Below are 21,800 nucleotides of genomic sequence, written 5' to 3' on the forward strand. Positions count from 1 at the left end.
TCTCAAGACTGTTACACAAGTTTATTCTGTCTCTGTCTTCCCTGCCTGAACACTGGAGTAAATAGGAGAGCATACTTCCCCCACATTGTAACATGGCTCTCGATGTTCACAATCAGCATAATAATAATGGTAGTAAAACAACCTTCACGGGAACAAATAAAATGGGGATGCTCCAATCAATGTGATTTCGGGATGAGACATCCACTTTACTGCCTGTGCATAAAGGGCCAAATTGTGCATTCAGATACACATGTGAAAGTCAGCCCTATACAGAAGGTGAGCGCAAACCCCATGCACCGCTGAAGCCCTCCAAATAGGGCATCAATGAGACTTATGTGGCACAGGGCCTTGTGCTGGTCTCTGTACAGGGATGAATTTCACCCATTGACTTCATTCGAAATTTCATGTGTGGATCCATAGAACGTCTACCTTACTGCAGAATATTGCAGATCTTTTTTTCAAAAGATAAGAGTCATTAAGAAACATTAGGCCTAATTCTGTTGTCACTGGTCTGGTCCAGCTCTCGTTACAGGCAATGGGACTCTTGCCATTGACTATAGTGGGCTTTGGATCAGGTCCCCTTACAGTACCGTAAATCAGAGTTAACTCCTTTTTAGAGTCAGTGGAGTTACACCAGTGTATGTAAGAGCTGAATCAGGCCCATGATCCCAGCTGATCGCACACATTCTGCTTTAAGCTACACCAGTGTAAATCTGTAGTAACTCTAGTATGGAAGTACACAGGTGTAACAGAAAGCAGAATCTGGCCCTTCTTTATTTTCATATGATATGGATGTCTTCTTTGGTACAGTGTGTAAAATTAATTTTTGTTTGCCATTAGATTTCAGTAAAAAACAAGGACGAAGAGGTTTATTGAAAATCAAGCGAAAAAGAAAGAAACAGCCAGTGAAGCTGACGGAAGATGAAATCATCATTGAAAGGATATAACTTCTGCTGTTGTAAAAGAGAAATGTGAACTACTCCATTATCTTTCATCTGTGAATTAAAGCATTAATGACAGCATTTTTAAACTCCTTACTGTACCAATCATTTGATTATACATTATTGGACGGCTTATCTATTTTGTTTTGTATTCCTCTTTTATGTGTGCTAAGCGATCAGCATTTAATTTTTCTCTGATAAACTTAGTTAAAAATGCAGTTTGGCAATGTACACTCACCAATAGAGCTGAAGTAGAACAAAACAGACTGTGGGTGTATATCTGAGCCACAATGATTCAAAGATCAGGCAGGCTTCACCTAGTCTGTTTTATTATCTTGTTTGTCTCCCTCTAGAAACTTTCTTCTCAAAAGGACGTACAGTGCTTTTTATATAGGAGCATGGATAATTCATTCCTGAATACAGATAGAGGGCTATTGCTAAAAAGAGAGACTGGGCCTAATTCTGATCTCATTTATTATACATTGTGTAAACTAGGTCTAAACTCTGCTGGAGTCCGTGGAGCCAGACTGCTGTAAATAGGGTGTAGGATCAGAGTTAGTCCCACTAAGACCACAAAGAGAATATTCAAGTCATAAACATGTGGAGAAATGTCACTGTGGATATTCACAAAGCCCAAAGTATATCAGGGACACCGATCTCTACAGTTGAAGTCACCAAGCCTCACCTTGTTGTGGCAATGGAAACATGGCTGGCAAGATAATAGTTCCCGGTAAAGCATGTATATCTTTGTCTATTTAAAGACAAAACAAAAAATTGTAAGTAAGTTGGGCACTTTAAAGATCTCATGACGTGTCCTGTCCCTTTGAAAATATAATAGATGCTGGATAGGTTTTTGTTTGTTTGTTTTTTAAAAAGACCATTTATCATTTGGCAATAAAGGCTTTGCATATATAAAAATGAGCTGGTTTTCAGAATACTTATCTTAATTGATATGGCCCTACTTCCATGATATGTGAGCCCCTCACACTCATAAATATATCTGTCCTCACTATACCGTTGAGCCATACGAAATTGCTCTTATCACTGATTTACAGACCGGGAACTGAAAGAGAGAGAGAGAGAGAAACTAAAGGCCAGATTTTTAAAGGTATTTTGGTGCCTAAAAATGTAGATGGGTACTTTGGAAAATCCCATTAGGTGCCTATCTGCCTTTTTGGGGCACTTAAATACCTGATATGTAACTGACTGTTTCAAGTCACACAGAAAATTGTTGCAGAAGAAGGAACTGAAGCTATGTCTGCTATGTACATAGCTAGTACCTCAGCCACTGAACCATCCTTCTGTCTAGTATGAGTTGTCCGAGTGATTTCAGAAGCCTATGCTTTTTGTATTGTTTGTCCTCCGCTACATTTTGCGCTACTACTGCTTTGAAAAATGCTTCTAGGACTGAAATATTCACTGGAAAATATGATGCCTTATTCTTCTATCTTTAATAAAACTCTGTGAGGAGCAAAGAATCATAATGTGATAACTGCTTGACTGGACCAAATTGAGCTCTTCTTCACCAGTGTAAATCCAGAATAACTCCAATAATTAGTGAAGATCAATAGTGTCATTTCTCCCCACTTGTAATTTGTTTTATGGTCCTAATGGGTCTGATTCTGATCTGACTTACTGCAGTTCAAAGTCTACACTGGGGTAACTGACAGCATAACTTGCTCCAGCAATCACATTATGACTGCATTCCTCAGTCCCAGTGAAGCATGTTAGGATCCTTGGATGAAAGATTCAGTAAAGAGGTTTTTATTTTAACGTATACAGGGAAAATCAGATGAAAATATGTTAAATCGGACCTAGAATGAGAAACATATTCAGTATTCTATAAGGAAGCTTAGACATAAACTGTGCAGATTGTGAACTGCATTGTAATGGAGAAGATAACTTTATTAGACATCTGGGCAAGTTAGTAATGACAAGTGCAGCTAGAAGGCCTGATCTTGCACGGTTACGCAGGCTAAACTCCCATTGAATTTAACTGTATGTATCAGATCTATCTTGTCCAATCACTGTAATATAGTGATATGCACAATAGTGGGAAACAGAATCTTGGTTTTTCATTTCATCTGAAATTGAGCCCCTCCAGCACACACACACACCCCACCCCCATTCTGAGGTATTGGCTTAGTACTAGCTCAAAGGAAAAACTGCCCCATAGTGAATTTCCAACCCTACTTTCTGGAGCACCTGTGTCTTACTTGGGCCTGGTCCACACTAACCCCCCACTTTGAACTAAGATACGCAACTTCAGCTACGTGAATAACGTAGCTGAAGTCGAAGTACCTTAGTTCAAACTTACCGCGGGTCCAGATGCGGCAGGCAGGCTCCCGCGTCAATGCCGCGTACTCCTCTCGCCAAGCAGGAGTACCGGCGTTGACGGCGAGCACTTCCGGGATTGATCCCAGAAGATAGATTGCTTACCGCCGGACCTGGAGTATAGAGTGCTCCCATCCAAGCACTATTTGTCAGCCAAGAAAATCCTGCAGAGTATATGTGATCTGTGGAGCTGATATCCTGAAGTGCTACGTTGAGCTCAAAAATGCCATTTTAAGATATCCTGGGACTGGTTCTCACTTACACTATGGGCCATTCTACCACTCTGGCAATATAATTTATACTCCCTGTAAGGCACCATTACACTGCCATAGCAGTATAAAGGGGCCATCGTATGAATGAGCATCAGACCCCTGTTCTTTAGTAGGAAGAGCACAGTTCTCAAGCTAGCAGCAGTTTTAAAATGGATTTGCATTGTCCATTCTTAGGGGAAATCCTTTATTTTTCATCAAGTCTGCTCCATGGCTGCCATTGCAACCCCAGGGTGTCACCATTTGCAATGCTGAGACTGTAAAGAAGCTTAAAGTAATGGGACCTTCAGTAGTATGTAAATCAGACAAATATTGGTTTCACCTATTACTTCATGTACTAAGCAAACACATTGCAAGTGGATTAATTGTGTATGCTGCTTCTTCAATCCAAAGCATTGCTACTAAAGTGAAAGCGGAAATCAGACTTTCACTTTATGCAAAACCCTGCCTTTACTGTGTGGTTTTTATAAAAGTGGTTTTTATAAAAGTGCAAATGTGCTAAATATTGTTTGCAAGGTTATTAACCCTGTTGTCTTTTAAAACTGTAATAACCATGAGTTTCATGAAACTTCTCTTCTTTTATCCGTGCATTTGTTTCTGTATGGTAATCTGGATTTTGTAGCATAGTCATAAATGGAAACGTTTATGATGGCGTTTCATTATAATGTGAAATATTCTCTTAAAAGCTTCATAATTAAATGGCTCAATTTGGCAGAACCTCAGTTTGATTAATTCGCACCACTAACAAGGCAATGCAGGAATTGTTTACATTTTAAATCTATTTTCCCCTTCTGCCCAAATAAGGAGAGCAGCTATTCACTTGGGAAAGTGATCCAGATAAAGGATCCATTCCTGGACTGTACAGTGCTTATTACTGTGAGTAGCCCCCTGAAGGGATCACCATGGATCAGCTTGCAGGTAAGAGGATGGGCAGTTGACAGAGGGCAGCCCAATGAAGGAGTGATTGGGCTTGAAGTATGATTGAAGTACCCCAATCATGCTACCACTCTACCCCGAACTGATCACTCAAGACCAGTCGCCTCCATCACCCAGACCTCCAGTCCCTCCACCTCATGGCCTGGAAGCTTCATGGTTAAACCCCTTTGGAGCCCCTATGTTTGGAGCCGGTAAGGGAGATTCTACTCGGCAGCAGGAAACCTTCCACCAGGGCTACTTATCTAGCCAAGTGGAAGAGATTCACTGGCTGGTGTGCCCAGCAACACATACCCCCACTCCCTTGTGCCTTGGTTGCCACTGATTCCCCCAGGGGATTGGAGTGTTGTGCTCACTCTGGGGAGTTAAAGCCAACACCACTTCCTACATGATGCACCATATCATAGAAAACACTATGTGCAGCAGTTAAGTACTTGCAGGGTTGGTCTGTCAATAGTAAAAATAGCAAAAAGCTTTTTTAAAAAGATGAAATATTTTAAATATACAAAACTGGCCCTGTTTTCTGAAGAGCTGAACCCATGGAGCCTCTGCCTCCCTGCTTGAAACAGGATCCCTTCATTCTCCTCCCTTCACTGCCCCAAGGAATCCTGACATCAGGTTTCCTCAGCTGCTGACTGTCCACAAAACCCTGCTTAAAGTGACATTCCCTCTACAGGATGAAGGGGAGGGAAAGATGGTCATTTGGCATGTCAAAATCTAATATAACCTGGGGCTATCTTTCATTTATGCCCTGAGCTCTGCAGTGTTGGTGGGGGATGATGTCCACCTGCTTCTCCCCAGCCTGATTTTTACTCCCATATCAACCCCCCATGTGCAGATCAACAGTGCATGCCACACGGTTTACAGAGGAGACTACCTAGGACTTTTCGGGGCATAATCTTGGCCCATTGTTCTTATCATTAATACCATTCTAATATTACATTTATCGTGCTTCTTTCATCCGGAAGAGGATCCTTTGCTGCTTTACAAACCACATCTATGGGAACATTGCAGTAGGTAAGCAAAATAAGGGCTATGCGTGAAGGCCACACTGTGCACCACAGGAGGAGAGGGTGCAGAGATGGTATGAAGCTCAATGTGTTCTTCCACAGTCCAGGGTGATTCCCATGGTTGGCATAAATTATAGCAGCCTGGAGAATTGGATTCTAAGTGTTCTCCATTAGAAAGAAGAGTAATGAATTGAAGAGTAGGATCAATAATGTGAAGTGACTCAGCAATATCCAGTGTTTCCATCCTGAAAAAGGAGTTGGGCATTATCAGACAGACAGGTACTGCACAGCTGGGGTGAAATCTTGGCCTTATAGAAATCAATGGCAAAACTCCCCTTGATTGCAATAGGACCAGGATTTCACCCCAGAAGAACATGAATCATCCCTCTTTGAATGTGCAGGATTTGGGCACGCATCAGTCATCTGGGAAGTGTTGTTACAGTTCCCCTCCACTTATCCTGTTTCCTTAAGCAGTAAGGGCTAGTATTTCATTTTTAAAAATTCTTTCTTCACATCCCATTTAACATCGGAAAAGACTCATGTTCCCACACAGTAATCCCTTATTGGCTATTTATCCTTCTGAGGGAAAGCCACTGCAGCCTGATCTGTCTGTCCCCTGATCTTATCCACAACAGAGCTTCCTTTCATTTTCCTTTCTCTCATTCACATAGCACCTCTTCCTCTGCTCAGTGTGACACCCTCAGAGCAACTAAACTCAGAGTAATCAACGGTGACAAAGTGGGTATGTTCTTACTGTTTTGTCTGAATACTGTGTGCCTCAGTTTCCCTTATGTGTTATTCAAGTGTCTAAGTGGTGAGACAAGGGTGTGTGATCCTTGCAAAGACCTCTAGGAGCAGGTGTGACTGCCTGGGGACAGAGAGAACAGCAGCCTGTATCTGTATCCTGGTAACTGATGGCCAGGGATACAGAGTCAGTTGGAGGAGATGGAAAACAAAGTGAGACAGGTAGGCCAGGTGACCTGCTTGCCCAGGAAAGAGACAAAGTAAGGAGATGGGGCAGCAGCTCATGACTAAGGCTGGCTGCTGGAAGCTGGTCAGTCTCCTGGGGGAGACCCCAGAGCTTTGGGCTCTGGATCCCCCAAGATGGAATTTGCTGAATGTTCTTGCTTTCTGTACTAACAAGATCTGTTCCATGCTGTGTTCCCATCAACTAATAAACTCTTCTGTTTTACAACGCTGGTGGAGAGTCACTGCTGACTGCAAAGTTGGGGTGTATGTAAGGCTTTTCCAGGTGGACTCGCTGCAGGATGCTCACAGTGTGAACTGGGGTGCTGAATGCTCCCAGGTCAGACCCAGGCACAGGCTTCTTGCCCTGGTGAGAATGTGCACTGAAGGAAAACACACTGCACTAGAATCCTGCCTGACTTCATTCAGAGCTGTTTCGGAGCACCAACACTGTGATTCTGTGACACCAACAGGTACACTTGCTCCACAAAGACAGTTAAAAGTGAATGATGAATCTTTATTGGATAACAGAGTTGGTCTGATGGAAAGAATGAAGGGATCTAGGTCCAGGTTACAAAAATCAGAAAACTGAATCCTATATGTTAGTGACACCAGTAACCATATTCCTGGCATTTAATAAATTTCATCGGTTCCTTTGTTTAGCCAGAAATCTATTCAGATTATTTGAAGGAAATTTAGACTGTGTTCAGAACTTCCATTTTCTTTTCACTTCTTAATTCTCTTAATATACTCACCCCACCACTTTTACTACTCTTCTAATCTGTATTCCCTTTCCTCCATTCTACTTATTTTTCTCTAAGTTCTCTTGTCTCTCTTCTCACTGCCATCACACCTGCTTTAAGAACCAGTACATTTCTTTACATTTTAATAAGATGTCTGGCCTTCCAGATTCAATGTGTTCCTGCATATTAACTTGCAAGTAAATTTTGTTCCTCACAGCTATTTCCTTCAGGTGTTATCTTCATTTTAAAATTGGATTAGTTTAAAAATAAAATGAAATATAGGTAGATCACAGGAAATAATTAATGAAAATTCTCATCTTTGTGTCTATAATACATTACAGATCAGTGAATTTCAAAGAGTTCGGAGGGTTTCTTTGAGAAAGTACCCATAACCTTTTCTGAACATACAGCAAAGCATTTAACCTGCAAAACAAATCTGGAATAACAGAACAAATCAAAAATAGTCTCTCATTGGTCTATAAGTAACTCATAGTTTTAAGCAGGAGGAAAATAACATGTGAACAGCATGTGTTTGGTCTTTGTATTTCTGCTCATGACTGGAAATAGAAAATGCCTAAAAATGGATGGGGAAGAAAGTTATCTGAACTTTTTTCAAACCTCATTCATTTCACATTGTGTTTGGCCTAACAAGTTGTATAATTTCTTATATTATCAGAAGTGGTCTGTGCAGCCCTTTCCAGCAACTATGTTTTCATCATGGAAACTATGAAATGAAAACTGATGTTTAAATGATGTATGGGTGAATGCTGAACGCTAGATGGCAGCTTTACACTGCACATATCATAGTCTTCTAGGTAGCTAGAGAGTAATGTTTTCCCTACCCCTGTTTAAAAAGGTTTTCTCCAGTATAGTTCATAGCTGTTAACATGCTATAAGAACTTTTTTGTGTCTTGTTTCTTGTGCTTGGTTGATTCACATAGTGTTACTCCATATGTTTTGGCACAAGAGCTCTGGATTAGCAAATCTTTGGTGCACAAACCTGTTCTGTTTAACTTACTGTATATATTGATTCTGTTTAACTTACTATATATATGGTAGGGTGTCAAAAATCTTTTGGCTGCTCAGATTTATGTTTAAATCTAGGACCTAATGATCCAAGATTTTTCCTTTCTATAAAGTTAATCTGGATCATCAAATCTTGGGTGTAGTCATAAGGCTGAGACCCTTGACAGATTTTGGTGATCCTACCACATCTACAGTAAACTAAATATTGCTGGAGCACTTTGTTTAAAAAAAATGATAGGAAAGAACTTTATTTGCCAAAGAGAAATTGTGATTTTCAGAGATGTTCAGGTAATAAAATACTCACTTCTTTGTATACATACTCTGTGTCCATGGACAATTCTGCTTGCTTGAGTTACTTGCTTCCCAAAATGAGAGATTGAAAAGATCAATCTGCATAACTACAGTACTAATTATTATGTTCCTGTATGTTTTGCATAGATATTTATTATGACCAAGAACTAATTTCACATCAGTGTTCTGGTTCAAATTGCTTCTCCTTATTTTCTAGCTCTTTATAGCCCAGCAGTGCTGCTAGAGAACAGGGTCTAGGCACTTCCATATTTCCATGATACCCCTTCCTTTTAAAACTATAAGCCAGTTTTACACTAAGGTAAGGCCATTGTCCTGTGTGGAGTTACTCTTGATTTACATAAGTGTGAGTTCAGAATCAGACCCAGTGTCTTGTTTATTTCTGTTTGCATTGGCCAGAAATTTAGCATATCAATTCTTAGTTGGAGTGTGTTTGGAGTGTGACATACATTGATCATACTTTATTCTCAAACAATTCTCACGTTGATTTAAGACCTCTGCAGCACTTAGACGCAAGTGAGGCAGATGGCCATTAAAGTCCCAATCCTGCAAATACTTATCTCATGAGTATCTTTACATAGCTGTGTGGTTTCATTCAATTCAGTGGCACTACTTGAGTGTGAGAGTTAGCAGGATTGGAGTCTAAAATGTTTGAGCTCCCATTTGTTTTGGATTACGGCATCGTCATTTACATTTTCAAAATATCTATTGATTTGGGAAGCCTACAGTTTTGGATGGACAGTTTAGTACACCTTAAAGAGGCTTGATATTTTGAGAACAAGTCATCAGCACCTCAAAAAGTCATGTCCCAGTTCCAAAATCTATTGACATTAGTGGAAAGACTTACATTAACCTCAGTGAGCTTTTACTCAAGCTCTAAACTCGTATGTTCTCAAGAATTCTCAAGCCGGGCAACCAAAAATTAACATTTCTGAGATCACTAGACACTTTGGAAAATGTAGGTCTGAATTCTGTCCAGCACTGATCCACATAGCCAATTTTATTTTATTTTACCTTGATATTTTCTCTCGCACTCATGCAATCTCAATTTTATTTTATGCAACTGAAAAAAAAAAAGTGAGACAGGAACAACCTGGTAGTTTTAATTTAATATTTGTCTTCATGTAGAGATTTGATTCTGATCTTTAACATAATTTTATTCTTCCAATATTAAACTATTTCTGGGTATATCTTCTTAGCACTTAACAGTCAAATGCCTAGAGCAACATACAGTGCTGTCATCTGTAGAAAGGATTCTGTCAGAGAAGGTCAGGTCACTGAGCTAGTAAGAATGCAGCTATTGTCCTACATTCTTTGTTTATGAGTAAAGATTTAGGTTGGTTTATTTATCTGGAACTTGTTTTAAACTGGGAAAAGAATGAATATTTTCAGATTCACTTCAAGGCACTAGTTTATCTGGATGGCAAGTTTCAACAGATCTCAGTGAAGGTGAAAGTAAACTAGCTTTCACTAGGAACAATACATTTGGATACCACATGAAACATGTCAGTGTTCAGGCTGCCTCTAGTTCTTGTCTGGGAATATAAGAGGAGCTTGCTTTCTGGGGGTGTGCTATTTGAGAAAGAAAGAAATTTAATACTACTAAATGCAGGCGGGGTCAGAGTGATGTAACAGGAAGCTCTGATGTTTCCCTTCTGCTGCTGATCACTTACAATCTGACAACCCTTCCAATTCTCCTCAGAGCAACCCCCCTCTCCACAGAAGACTAGAGTAACCTCTTACATTAGGATCATCAGGCTCTGATAAACTGGATTATACCCAGATTGCAGGATCAGATTGTAGGTCTCTTATCATTCTCCACCTTGCTGGGGGGAGGAGGAAGAATCACACTCTTTCATAAATTGAAAGGCAAAAATCAAATTGAGATCCAAGAATTTATTTGAATTTTTTTCCAAAGGAACTGTGTTTGGTGAGTACAGATTAAAACAGATTTATTGTATTATCAAAGAAGAATGACATCCCTGGGGCATCTGAATGTATTTATCAAAATGGATATTAATATTATAAGGAGGAACTGCTTGTTTTTTTTAACCTGATCATGTTGGTAATCTGCAGAGGTAGAGCTATAAGAAAAAAAAGTCTTGGTTTATGTTTTTTAGTGAACAAATGCTGAGCTGATTTTATAACTGATAGTGTTAAAATATTTAACAAATTAATCAAAAGTTGGATTGGTAAAAAGGATGATACAAACAAGACCCCCAAGTCAGCACTTAAAGGGTTCTTTCACAAATCCTAATATTAGCTGATCAGGTTTCAGTATTTGCATCTGGAGAGGATTAGGGCTTTACTGGTTGGGAAATACTCCTTAAAACTAATTCAGAACAACTGAGGTTCTTTCAAGAGAGGAAGAATTAAGTGATAAAAGCAGAGCAGTTTTCTTTACTTGATTTTCTTCTCCTCCCACTGTCATTGTTATTATACAGGAGACAGAGATTACATTCAAATTAGACCAGAATGACTCCTTGCTGCTTTATAACAGAATTTAAAAGGGTTTTGTCATTTTTAAGGAAAAACTAATTTTAGTTTGTCAGGTTTTGATGAGGTTTTTTTCCCCCCCTTCTGTTTTTCAAGGTTTTCTTTCTCTACCAAATGTGTGTGTGGCAGAGGGAGGAGTGGGGTGTTGTCTGGGGGAGGTGTGTGGGGGGGGGGTTGTTTTGGTTTGGGTTTTTTTTGTTTGTTTGTTTTTTTGGTTTTTCCTTCTGTGTTGATCAGTTTTAAAAAATGTTTCCTCCTTTCCCCAACTTATTAAACCATTGCAGTGTGGAAAACTGGAAATGTATGATTGGAGTGGGTACATTTTAGTATAAAGGGTTAAGCTGATGCTAAAGTTTGGTATCTATCTTGTTTGCCCTAGAGAGGATTAAACTTTCTAATTTAGAAGTAGTATTTCCTGTCTGTATCCATGAAGCCACATTCCTATGATAGTTACCTTTGTTAGTCAATTGCTGCATGTGTGTGTAAGTATGATGGGGGGGGGGGAAGCTGATGTCACGGATCATTAGATGGAAAACCCCCATGAAAATGTATGCTACTACGGGAAATCTATGTTGAGAAATAATATTGGCGACAGTGTACATATGAGATACAAATGAGACGTTGTCCTGCAATAATTCAGTTAGCCCCTGCTAATACTGGAAAATCATAGAAGCGTCTGTGTTGTTACTATCTTACCTTAATACATTCACATTTAATACCTGGGGCCAGGCTCTACTCTCATTTACCGCAGAATATCTTCACATATCATGGAACCTAGTCACTCATTTGCAACAATGGGGGATTTAACAATTAAGAATGATGCTTTATAAATGGCTGAGTTATGCTCTCAGCTACACTGCCTCTAAATCTAGAGTAATTCCATTGAAATCAAAGGAGTTACACTAATCTAGATCAGCATGACTGATAGTAGGCTTTATTGGCTGTATCTTTTCTTTAAAGTCATGATTTTCAACCATTTTTCATTAGCGTATCCCTAAAAATCTTCAACTGGAGGTACAGAGCTCTTTGGAAATCTAGTGTCTGCATATATAGTTCAATTCTGTTCAGTCCGGTTTTAGTTTGTCTTTCGCAGACCCCTTGGACATAGTCTGCAGACCCCTGTTGAAAACTACTACTTTAAAGATCACACAGAAATCAGCAGGATGAGGGAGGATGTGTTCTGCTGTATGTTGTGTATTACTTCATATATATTTTCCATGTGTGATTAATGTAGCAGTTCAGACATGGTAATGCTATCTATTTTAGGCACTGTGTTTTAGCCAGTTACTGTATTTATACAGTATTCTCTGAAGAATCTCATATGATTCTGCTTCCACTGAGGTCAACCTCTCAGTGATCTGAGGATCAGTCCCAAACTCTTTACCTTGCTTTGGCAATAGGTGTGGGGCAAAAGGCATTTAGTGTTGATAAAATCAAACAATAAAAAAACAGAAATCAGTTCTAATGTTTTAATTAACTGAATACTAGAAATAATTGCCTTCAACGACTGTTTCCGCTAAATGGTTTAGACTCCAATCTTTCACAAGCTCAAGTGAGTAGTGCCAGAGACGTCAACTGGACTACTCACACTTGCAACATTAAGCGTGTGTGTAAGTGTTTACAGGAGCAAGGCCCTAATCTAAAATGATGAGCATATTTTTGTACGTGATAACCAACCAGTGATGCTCAGCAGTTTGGCTCAAATGATTTGATGTACAAAAGAAAAGTATTAAGTATACCTGATTACCAACCATGGGTCTGACCAAATATAGGACCAAATTCTGTGGTACTCAACATCCTGATTCTCCCAGGCTTATTCAAGCTGTGATACCTTGCTCGGTGATTCAACCCAAACACACACTGACCCTCAGCAGGCAAAACTCCCATTGACTTCAGTGGAAGTTCTGCTCAATTTTCAGAATGCAAGATTTGTCCCAACAAACAATTTTTTTTTTTCTGATTTGGCACAACAAATAAAGTCCTAGCCCCACTGAAGTCCACTGACCAGCATTTCACCAAAGGTGTGCATGTTATGTTATAGTTAGTTTTAGTTTTGTGTTGAGGAATTAACTGCATCACAGATATCAGGATGTACACCTTTTTCTTTTTTTCCTGACAGGCTGCCGATAGACATTTTTTAGTAATTTCAAAAAATTTAGATATTGATTATTCATTTCAAGTCTGGAAGTATTGAGTAAACTTCAGTGAGGGTTAGATTCTGCCCTGCTTATGCCTGGTGTGCAGTACCTGATTCTCTGAAGAGTTCCATTGATTTCAGTGGGACTGCTCATGGAGTAAGTTACTACTCTACATGAGTAAAGGTTTCTGAATCCGAATAGCAGGAAATAAAGAATAAAACTGGCCTGTCCTGCCAATATTTGCTCAGTTTAGTTCTTGCAAATGCAAGTAGTTCCATTGCCTGCTGTAGAACTACTCGGGTGTGAGGCTTCTGTAGGACTGGGCCCACAAAACTTTCATAAATCACAAAGGCAAACTTATTTGAATACTTCAGTAACTCCCTCTAAGAAAATACCGAACCCAGTCTGTTTCCAATATTAAAGTATATGCAGTGATATTAAAAATATATTTCTAGTAAGTTTTATAGTAAATATTAAAGATGCCTTGTGCTACTTTATGAGCAATTTCAATGAAAAGTTAGTTTCTACATTTCTGTAGGCTACTTAACTTAAGCTTTCTTTAAGAAGTTGTTCTCTTCAGTGCATTTGTTTAGTTTTCTTGGTTTTAGTAGTAAAATTCCTTCTATGCATACTGTTTAGCTGTCATTTATGAATGTATACAGAATACTGGAATAAAGTCACAGCCCAAATTCACCTCTGCTGTAAAAGCATGTATAATAGCTTGTCATTGGTGGCACATCAACTTGAGATCAAAAAGTGTAATTGATTAAGAGGTATGCTTATTGAAAACACCTTCCCTAGGCTTAGTTTCTCAGTTAGGAGGGGAAATGTTTAAGACTTTAACGTATAACGTGCCAGAATTTTGGAATTTATTCTAGCATAGCATTGATTTTAGGAACAAGTGAATAATTCTACAACCTTGACTTTTGTCAAGAAAATAGCTTTTAAATGAGAAAAACTTGATAGGTTTTTGTTGTTGTTGTCCACACCATGCTGTTTTTCATTCATGATTTGATTAATGATTTCTTAAATAATCAGAGATATTCTGTTTTAAAAAGATATCATGCAAATTGGATCTAATCCGGTTTGTCCATTCAATTCCTGTGTTCTTCAGAAAAAAAATACAAGGCACAAGGATCAATATTTGAAATTGAATACAGTTCAGTGCCATTCTTGTTTTTATAAACCAGATAAACATGTCCCATTACTGTTCAAACCCCTTTCTCTTTAAATTGTATTTTTTTTGGTAGCATCAATTAAAATTCTCTACACTATCTTATTTGTAGTGAGATATTTTCAGTATAATATATATGTATATATGTAGATATATATATACATATACATTACACAGAGAGAAGCAGAAATTAGACCATTCCTTATCTAATTTCTGTTTAGAGAACTGTAAACACTCCAGAATTATAAACATGAATTAAATTAGCTTTCATCAAGTATCTTTGCTTTTGCAGCATTTTCTTTGTTCTATTCTTGAAACACAGGCAGACTTGGAAGAGTTAACTTTTGCATTTTCAATCAAAGTCTTGTTTTCTTATTTCTCATGCATGTCTGCCTTTGGTTCCTCTGGCTTGTTTATGGTGTTTACATTTCCCCAGAAAAGCTATTCTTTTTTCTGCCCTACCTCTGTGCAAACACTTTTAATCATTGCTACAGTATACATTGTCCAGTAGGACTAAAGTGATTTATTTAGAGCCACTTTCCCAGGATATAAGATACAGTTGAAAGTCATTATTTCTAAAGTGAACTAAGCTTTAAAAAACTGGCTTGACTTAAACTAAGTAATGGTTACTGCACCTCAGATGGTATAAATCAGCATATCACTGTTGAACTTAAAGAAAATGTCCCATTTTACACCAGCTGAAGATCTGTTCCAAGAAATTCAGTTTCCATTGGATATCATTAAACCATACCTGACAAATAAACAACTAATGGAATGTTAGAAGACATCAATTGATACATGGTTAGATCCTGCATGTCTTACTCAAGCAAATTCCCCCTGAGTTCACGGAGAATTTTGTCTGAGTAAGGACTGCAGAATATAGCTTGTATTAGTCAGGCTCAAAATGGAATACCAAGTTCTATGAATTAAACACAGTGATGATGAAACTTTTTTTCTAAAGAATATTCTATAGAAGTTTTTATTTTTAAAGCAATGATCTCTTTAGTGTTTAGTAAATTGTATTTATTCTTAATAGTCTTATTGATACCATAGTAATTAAAACCTTTCTTTCAACATTATCTAGGGCTCTTTAATGCTACTTCCACATTTGAAAACTGCAGGAACTGTAGTAGTATGAAATTATATACAATGGAACTCTTTATATTCTTATTTGTCTCTTTTGTGTGTATAATGATGATGGCTGTTATAGAAAATCATTGTAGGTAGTAATTGATTTGAGTGCATTAAGCTGTTGGTTAATCAGTATACTTTGGTGGGTGGAGGGGAGAACCTAACACCACTTAAAATATTGTGCTGGGATCTCCTTTGCTGTTAGATTTGTATCGATATTCATTTGTTTTGTGATTTTTAAAAATATTTATTCCCATCTGTCTCTAACAGCAAAAATGTAATTTGTTTCCAACATCTTATGTCCAATAATTCTAATTTGATGTATTTCAATGACTATCTTAACAGAGTGAGCCCCTTACCCTGCTTTGCCATGAATGGGATTGTGTATTTCAGTGGATACCTGCTATACACAGAAAAGAAAATTGTTGTACAACCTTATTTTACTATACAAAGAAGTGGGCTGTAGTCCACGAAAGCTTATGCTCTAATAAATTTGTTAGTCTCTAAGGTCAAATACTCCTGTTCTTTTCAGGGATGATCATGCAGCCTTCTGTATAATGGGGACATCCACCCTTCTGTTCATTTAATCCAGCAGGTGTCACTCTGGAGTCTAAAAGTGAGAAATATTTTAGAAACTAGTATGAATCTGAGATTTGGGGGCAGAATGTACAATTGAAAAATGATCCTTTTATCAGGCATTTTCCAAGATGATTTCTCAAGCATGACATTTTGCATCTTAGGTTATTTTGTTTTGCGATATACTCATCTTGCCAGTGTTCAGTATCCCTTCAGAATTTTGAAATCATGATAAAATACAACTGTAGATCTGCATCTGGTGCAGGATGAGAAATTTCAACCCCAAAGCTCAGTTTTGAGTCAGGGAAGGTATTGGAACCAGCTTTGTTTCTAATATTACTAATAGCTTCTGTGAGAATATACTATTTGTACTTATTTTACAGTAAGTTCCAGAAGTTTTCCTTGCAAACCCAAATTCTCATTTTAGTCAGTCGGAAGGTCAGTCGCACAAGTGACACATTTGCAGTTACTCTGAGCCTAGTAAGATGCTTTGCAGTAGGTTATCATGAACATGTGTTTACTGAGACAATCCGTACATTGTTTTCTATTTGATTTTTGCTCAAAATGACATAATAGCTTGTATAGTTATGGCTCTTTCATTGTTAAAATATTTTGAATAGAGGAACTTTTACACATTCTACCAATTCATTAGAATAAAAAAGGCAACTCCATACTTTTGCAAGTAAAAGAGTCATGTCGGTGTGCTGCTGAGATAGTTTGAGGGCTATGTATGATGTGTTCATTATGTTCTGGTGGGTTTTAAGTCGGATGTATAAATTCATATTGCAATGGACAGAAGCACAGTTGTTCTCAATCAGTGCATTGCCAGAAAGAATTCCTTTATGTCTGCTTCTCCTATACTGTATAGATATATTTTCCTGACCATTTCAATTCCCCCCCTGATTTAAATGATGAAGTTTCATTTTGTGGCTGTTTGTTTCCTTTATGGAGGAGGCTACAGATGTTGTTGTTTATAGTCCATGAACTTAGATGGAGAAGTTATACCCATATGACTGTATAAGGGGTACACACTGAATGGAATGCCTCACTAGCCTTCTTTGGAAACCTGCCCAGCAAATTCTGTGATGCCCTAGACTACCTATAAGTGAGACCAGAACACACATGATATTAATAAATGGAAAGACTGATGAATCTCAAAGTTAGTTGAAAAGTTCTAAGAACAATTGGCAATACAAGTCTGTAGCTTCACTGCAAACATGCTGTGTCATACACAAGCCCCCTGGCAAAGAGTCCACTGTTCTTTGTGAACAACTCTCAGCTCAGACCTGACAAACTCACTACACCAAACACATGCCTTTATTTATCCATAAAGAGTAAGGTATCTATAGAGAGTTCGTAACTTGTCAAGATTAATAAACATTGTGAGATTTATGTATGGGTAACATTTAAGGAATAATATAACTATCCTGAAAATATGCTATATGGACTTGGAATAAAAGTTAATGACCAGGGGATAATATGTCTTGGTGATGCTCCATCCTAGCAGGAAGGATGGATATCACAGAGGAATGCTTCAAAGAGATTCAGGAACTTGGGTGCATCTATTGTTCCCCTCCAAGGTAAAGACCGGGCTGGCATAGTCTGAAAGAGAGTGCTTGAGCGGCTAATGGGCTAGCCACCATGGCATGGGCTTTCTCACTAGAAGTGGGGGCTGACAAGGAGACTCAGTCTGGGGTACCCACAGAACCATCACAAGCTGTTAAATATCATTCATCTGACACAGTTACAGAACTTGTAACCTCGTTAAACAGTCCTGTTTCCTTTCTCTCCCTACTCTTTTTCCTCTTTAAGCCCCCATCCTGTTCCGTTTTTATTCTGTTCCATTTCCTTTCCTGTGATGATGTCCAGTGAGTCATTTTGCCAAGCATTAACAGGACAGCTTGACAACACTTCCAAAAGCTTATCCTATACGGGCTCATGTATATGAAACAAACCTCTGCTGTATCCTTCCTTTAAATAAAAGATAAGTGTCTCCTCTTAACACACATCTAGCTGTTGGGGAGAGGAAACCTTTTCTGCAAATGACTGTACAATGAAAAGGAGAAATTCACTGTCTTTGCATCCTTCTTAAAGCCATTCTTGAGAAGAACAGACTTATCTATTGTAACTGTACTAGGGTTGCCAACTTTCTAATCACACAAAACCAAACACCGCTTCCCCGCCCCTCCTCTGAGGCCCTGCCCCCCCTCGCTCGCTGTCCCCCACCCTCACTCATTTTCAACAGGTTGGGATGGGGTTGGGGTGCAGGAGGGCTGCAGCTGGGGGTGTGGGCTCTGGGGTGGGGCCGGGGTTGAGGGGTTTGGGGTGCAGGAGAGGGCTCCGGGCTGGGGCATGGGGTGTATGGATGGGGGATGAGGGCTCTGGGGTGGTGCGGGCTCTTGGGTGGTGTCAGGGATGAGGGGTCTCGGTGGCGCTTACTATAGCTCCCAGGAAGTGGCCGCCAGGTGCAGGTGCAATCAGGGAAGCTCCATGCGCTGCCCCCCACCCCAAGCACCACCTCAGCATCAGCTCCCCTGATCGCACCTGCACCTAGGGGCCGCAGGGACGTGCTGGTTGCTTCCGGGAGCTGTGTGGAGTCATGGCAGGTGGGGAGCCTGCCTTAGCCCCATTGCGCCGCTGACTGGACTTTTAACAGCCTGATCAACAATGCTGACCAGAACTAACAGGGTCCCTTTTTGACTGGGAGTTCTGGTCAAAAACCGGATGCTTGGCAACCCAAATCTGGATGCATTTGGCAACCAAGATTTTTTTAATTGATTTAATATTTCATGGGGAAGCTGTTAGTAGTGGTTGAATGCTTAAAACAAATATGATCAGGAGATGTCAAAGCTCAGGTTCTTCTTTCAATATTATTTTGGTATGTTCACTTGGCTACTATTTCCTATTTCTCTTGTTAAATGTGGTCTTTATTGCACCATATTACTCTTTACTGGCCCAGTTCAGCACTGCATTTAAGCACATGCTTAAGGCCCATTGATGTCAATCAGAAAAAACATGTACTTAATGTAGTTTGAGTGCTCTGATTCTCCCCAGTTGTTGCAGAACTCATGCTCATCCATCAGTTACTACTAATGAAGATCTGAAAGCTTCTGTTTCTTTTATTATAATGAGCATGTTATCATGTCTCCTAAGTCATAACAGCCTGATTAATATTGACATTAAAATTAGATGTCAGTGCAAAAAATAGAAATGCTACAAAACTGTCTTAGATCATCCCTATTCTTTTTTTTTTTTTTTAAAGAAATAAAACTGTCTATAGAAATAACAAGAAACTGTTGGGATTGGAAAGCCAAACAAGTAGGCCCTGGGAGCAGTTTCTCCTTTTATTTATCGTGCTGTCTTATTGCCTTTTGGGGTCCAAGGATTCCCTCAGCACTCTGTCAGTTATTTTCTCCCATTGCAGCAACTTAATTTCTGGCAAAAAGAAGTGTAGAGGGCTGTCTTCAAACCTCATCAGTGTCATTCCTGTATTGGCTAGAGAGGGGCCACTGCAGCATGTTATGAGAGTTCTTTCCCTCCCACAGATGCTGAATGTAGCGCCTTTGCAATACTGCTAGATTCTAGCTGATCAGGGAGCAATCCCGAATCTCTCACTTTGTAGCACTAACCCCTGGGCCAGCTGCCTGACCCTCTATTTTTCTTAAATTATTTCCCAGACACTATAAAAAATATACAGCAAAGAAAAGCTCAATGAGAGCTATTTGTAGACATTCAAGGGCAGAATTTGGCCTACAGGATTCAGCTGGGCACATTTTATTTAGTGATATGGAGATGACACCAATCTGCTGACATGCTAAGCTTTTTCCAGGAGTCACATTACAACACAGTGAAGGACGTGGCAGTACTTCAGGATTAGTCCGATGGATACCAAAATGACTGTACTCTCCGTGGTTGGCAGGTACTCCAGTGTGTGGGGGGTACTGGAACATTTTGAAAGAGTACCAGCAATACAACTGAATTTATACTGGTGGTGTGGAGTCAGGACCCAGAGGTTCTAGATTCAGGAAAGATTTTAGGCCCCATTTCCAATTAATGTTCTCAGCCTACAGGGAGAAATATTATAATCCCAGAAAGATGATCCAGTGTGATAGGACTCGCATTCTAGCAGCTGCTTCTTTCATAACCTTACCTCCTCAGGACAGGATGCCATATTGATAACCACTGTCACCACCCCTCCCTAACTCATGTGTTTTTTCAAAAATCCTCAGTCAGGCCCCCAAAATCATGAGATTATCCTAAAAATCATGAAATTTTAATATTTTTTTCTAAATTTAACCTAGTTTTCAGCCTTTAGGGTTCATCTGTTAAACTTTTCTCCCCAACTATGTAGGCTAGAAAAATTCTGTGTGTGTGTGTGTATATATATATATATATATATATATATATGAAAGCTCAGAGTCTCACAAGTAGGTGTCTATAGAAGTTGGGGCTTTAATAAAAACACTGAACGTGTGAGAACATCATGAGACAACAAAATCATGAGATTGGCAGAACTGAATTTGATAAAAGTATTGAAAATTGGGGAGATTAAACCAAATGAGGGAAATAACAATGACTAATGGAGTGATGGGGGCACGTATGGATCATAGGCTCAAAATCAGTGCTCATAGAAGAGTAGAAAGTTCCTTCTGGACAAAATAATTGAATGGAAGGTCTCTGGCCACCATAGGTTTAAATCCTTGAAGGACCCCTCTGCTCTGCTCATATATTTAGGGCCATCTCTTCCAAACTGAACCAAGTACTCCACCACCCTTCATAAGTTGCTGCCACTTCTTTACATGCACACATGAATAAAATGATGCAGTTGTATATGACATGAGCTCACAGTAGTGTTGTTATATTTATCATGTATGTTGTATTTTAATGTACACAATATTTTAATCCCGCAACAAAACAATTGGAATGAGTTCTGGATTTTAGCAGATGGTTAATTAGAACACCATGGGCTCCTGTGTTCCTGTTGACTCAAAGTATGTCCGAACAGAGAGAAGGTATGTGAACTTTTATCTAGGCCATTACAAGATTTTAGTGGTCTATTACAGCAATTTTTTATTTAATTACATATAGATTCTAATATGTTAAGGCTGAAGCAAAAGGAACTCGGTGTTTATTAGGTATCTTTGTCTTCCTGGAGATAATAGAACCACATATTGTACAGATGGAAGAGACCTATTAGCTGATCCATTTCATATCGATGCCAGTGAAGGATTCTTCCCTATTTTTCATTTATTAGTACAATCAGGCTAAATATGCCAAGTGATGAGGCTTCCATGATGTCTCTTGGGTGTACAATACATTTAGTTGTCATGACAGTTTTCTTGAGATTTAGTCTAGAGTTTTCCTTTCAGCCCTATTCTTTCTAGTCATATACTGCATGTAAATGCAAAATAATTCCTCTCCCTCCTTTAGGTGTTAACAAATATTTAAAAGATGTAATGATATCTACCTTTAATCATCTTGTAAGGCATATTTCTCTTTCCCCAGCCCACCTAGCCCCACACCAGTTTAGATGGTCTAGGGTTACCATATTTCAGCAAGCAAAAAAGAGGACGGGAGGAGCCCCGCCCTAGCCCCGCCCCTGCCCCTCCCACTTCCTGCCCCCCCAGAACCCCCAACCCTCCCCCCGTTCCTTGTCCCCTGACTGCCCCCTCCTGGGACCCCTGCTCCTAACTGCCCCCCAGGACTCCACCCCCTATCTAAGACTCCCTGTTCCTTGTCCCCTAACTGCCCCCT

General features: G+C 39.3%; 2 protein-coding genes across 4 annotated transcripts in view; both read left to right on the forward strand.

The window, feature by feature from the left end:
• Positions 1-4,261, forward strand: part of TFPI (tissue factor pathway inhibitor) — a 56,305-nt gene extending 52,044 nt beyond the window's left edge. For both annotated transcript variants that reach the window (XM_054043745.1, XM_054043744.1), the window contains one exon: positions 841-4,261. In XM_054043745.1, coding sequence (XP_053899720.1) covers positions 841-947 — 107 coding nt within the window. In that variant the 3' untranslated portion in view covers positions 948-4,261. The remainder of the gene's footprint in view (positions 1-840) is intronic.
• Positions 4,262-10,226: 5,965 nt separating this feature from the next.
• Positions 10,227-21,800, forward strand: part of CALCRL (calcitonin receptor like receptor) — a 96,264-nt gene continuing 84,690 nt past the window's right edge. For both annotated transcript variants that reach the window (XM_054043878.1, XM_054043877.1), the window contains exon 1: positions 10,227-10,461. The gene's annotated coding sequence lies outside the window, so the exon portion shown is untranslated. The remainder of the gene's footprint in view (positions 10,462-21,800) is intronic.

Source organism: Malaclemys terrapin, chromosome 11 (genome assembly GCF_027887155.1).
Source record: "Malaclemys terrapin pileata isolate rMalTer1 chromosome 11, rMalTer1.hap1, whole genome shotgun sequence".
Lineage (NCBI taxonomy): Eukaryota > Metazoa > Chordata > Testudines > Emydidae > Malaclemys > Malaclemys terrapin.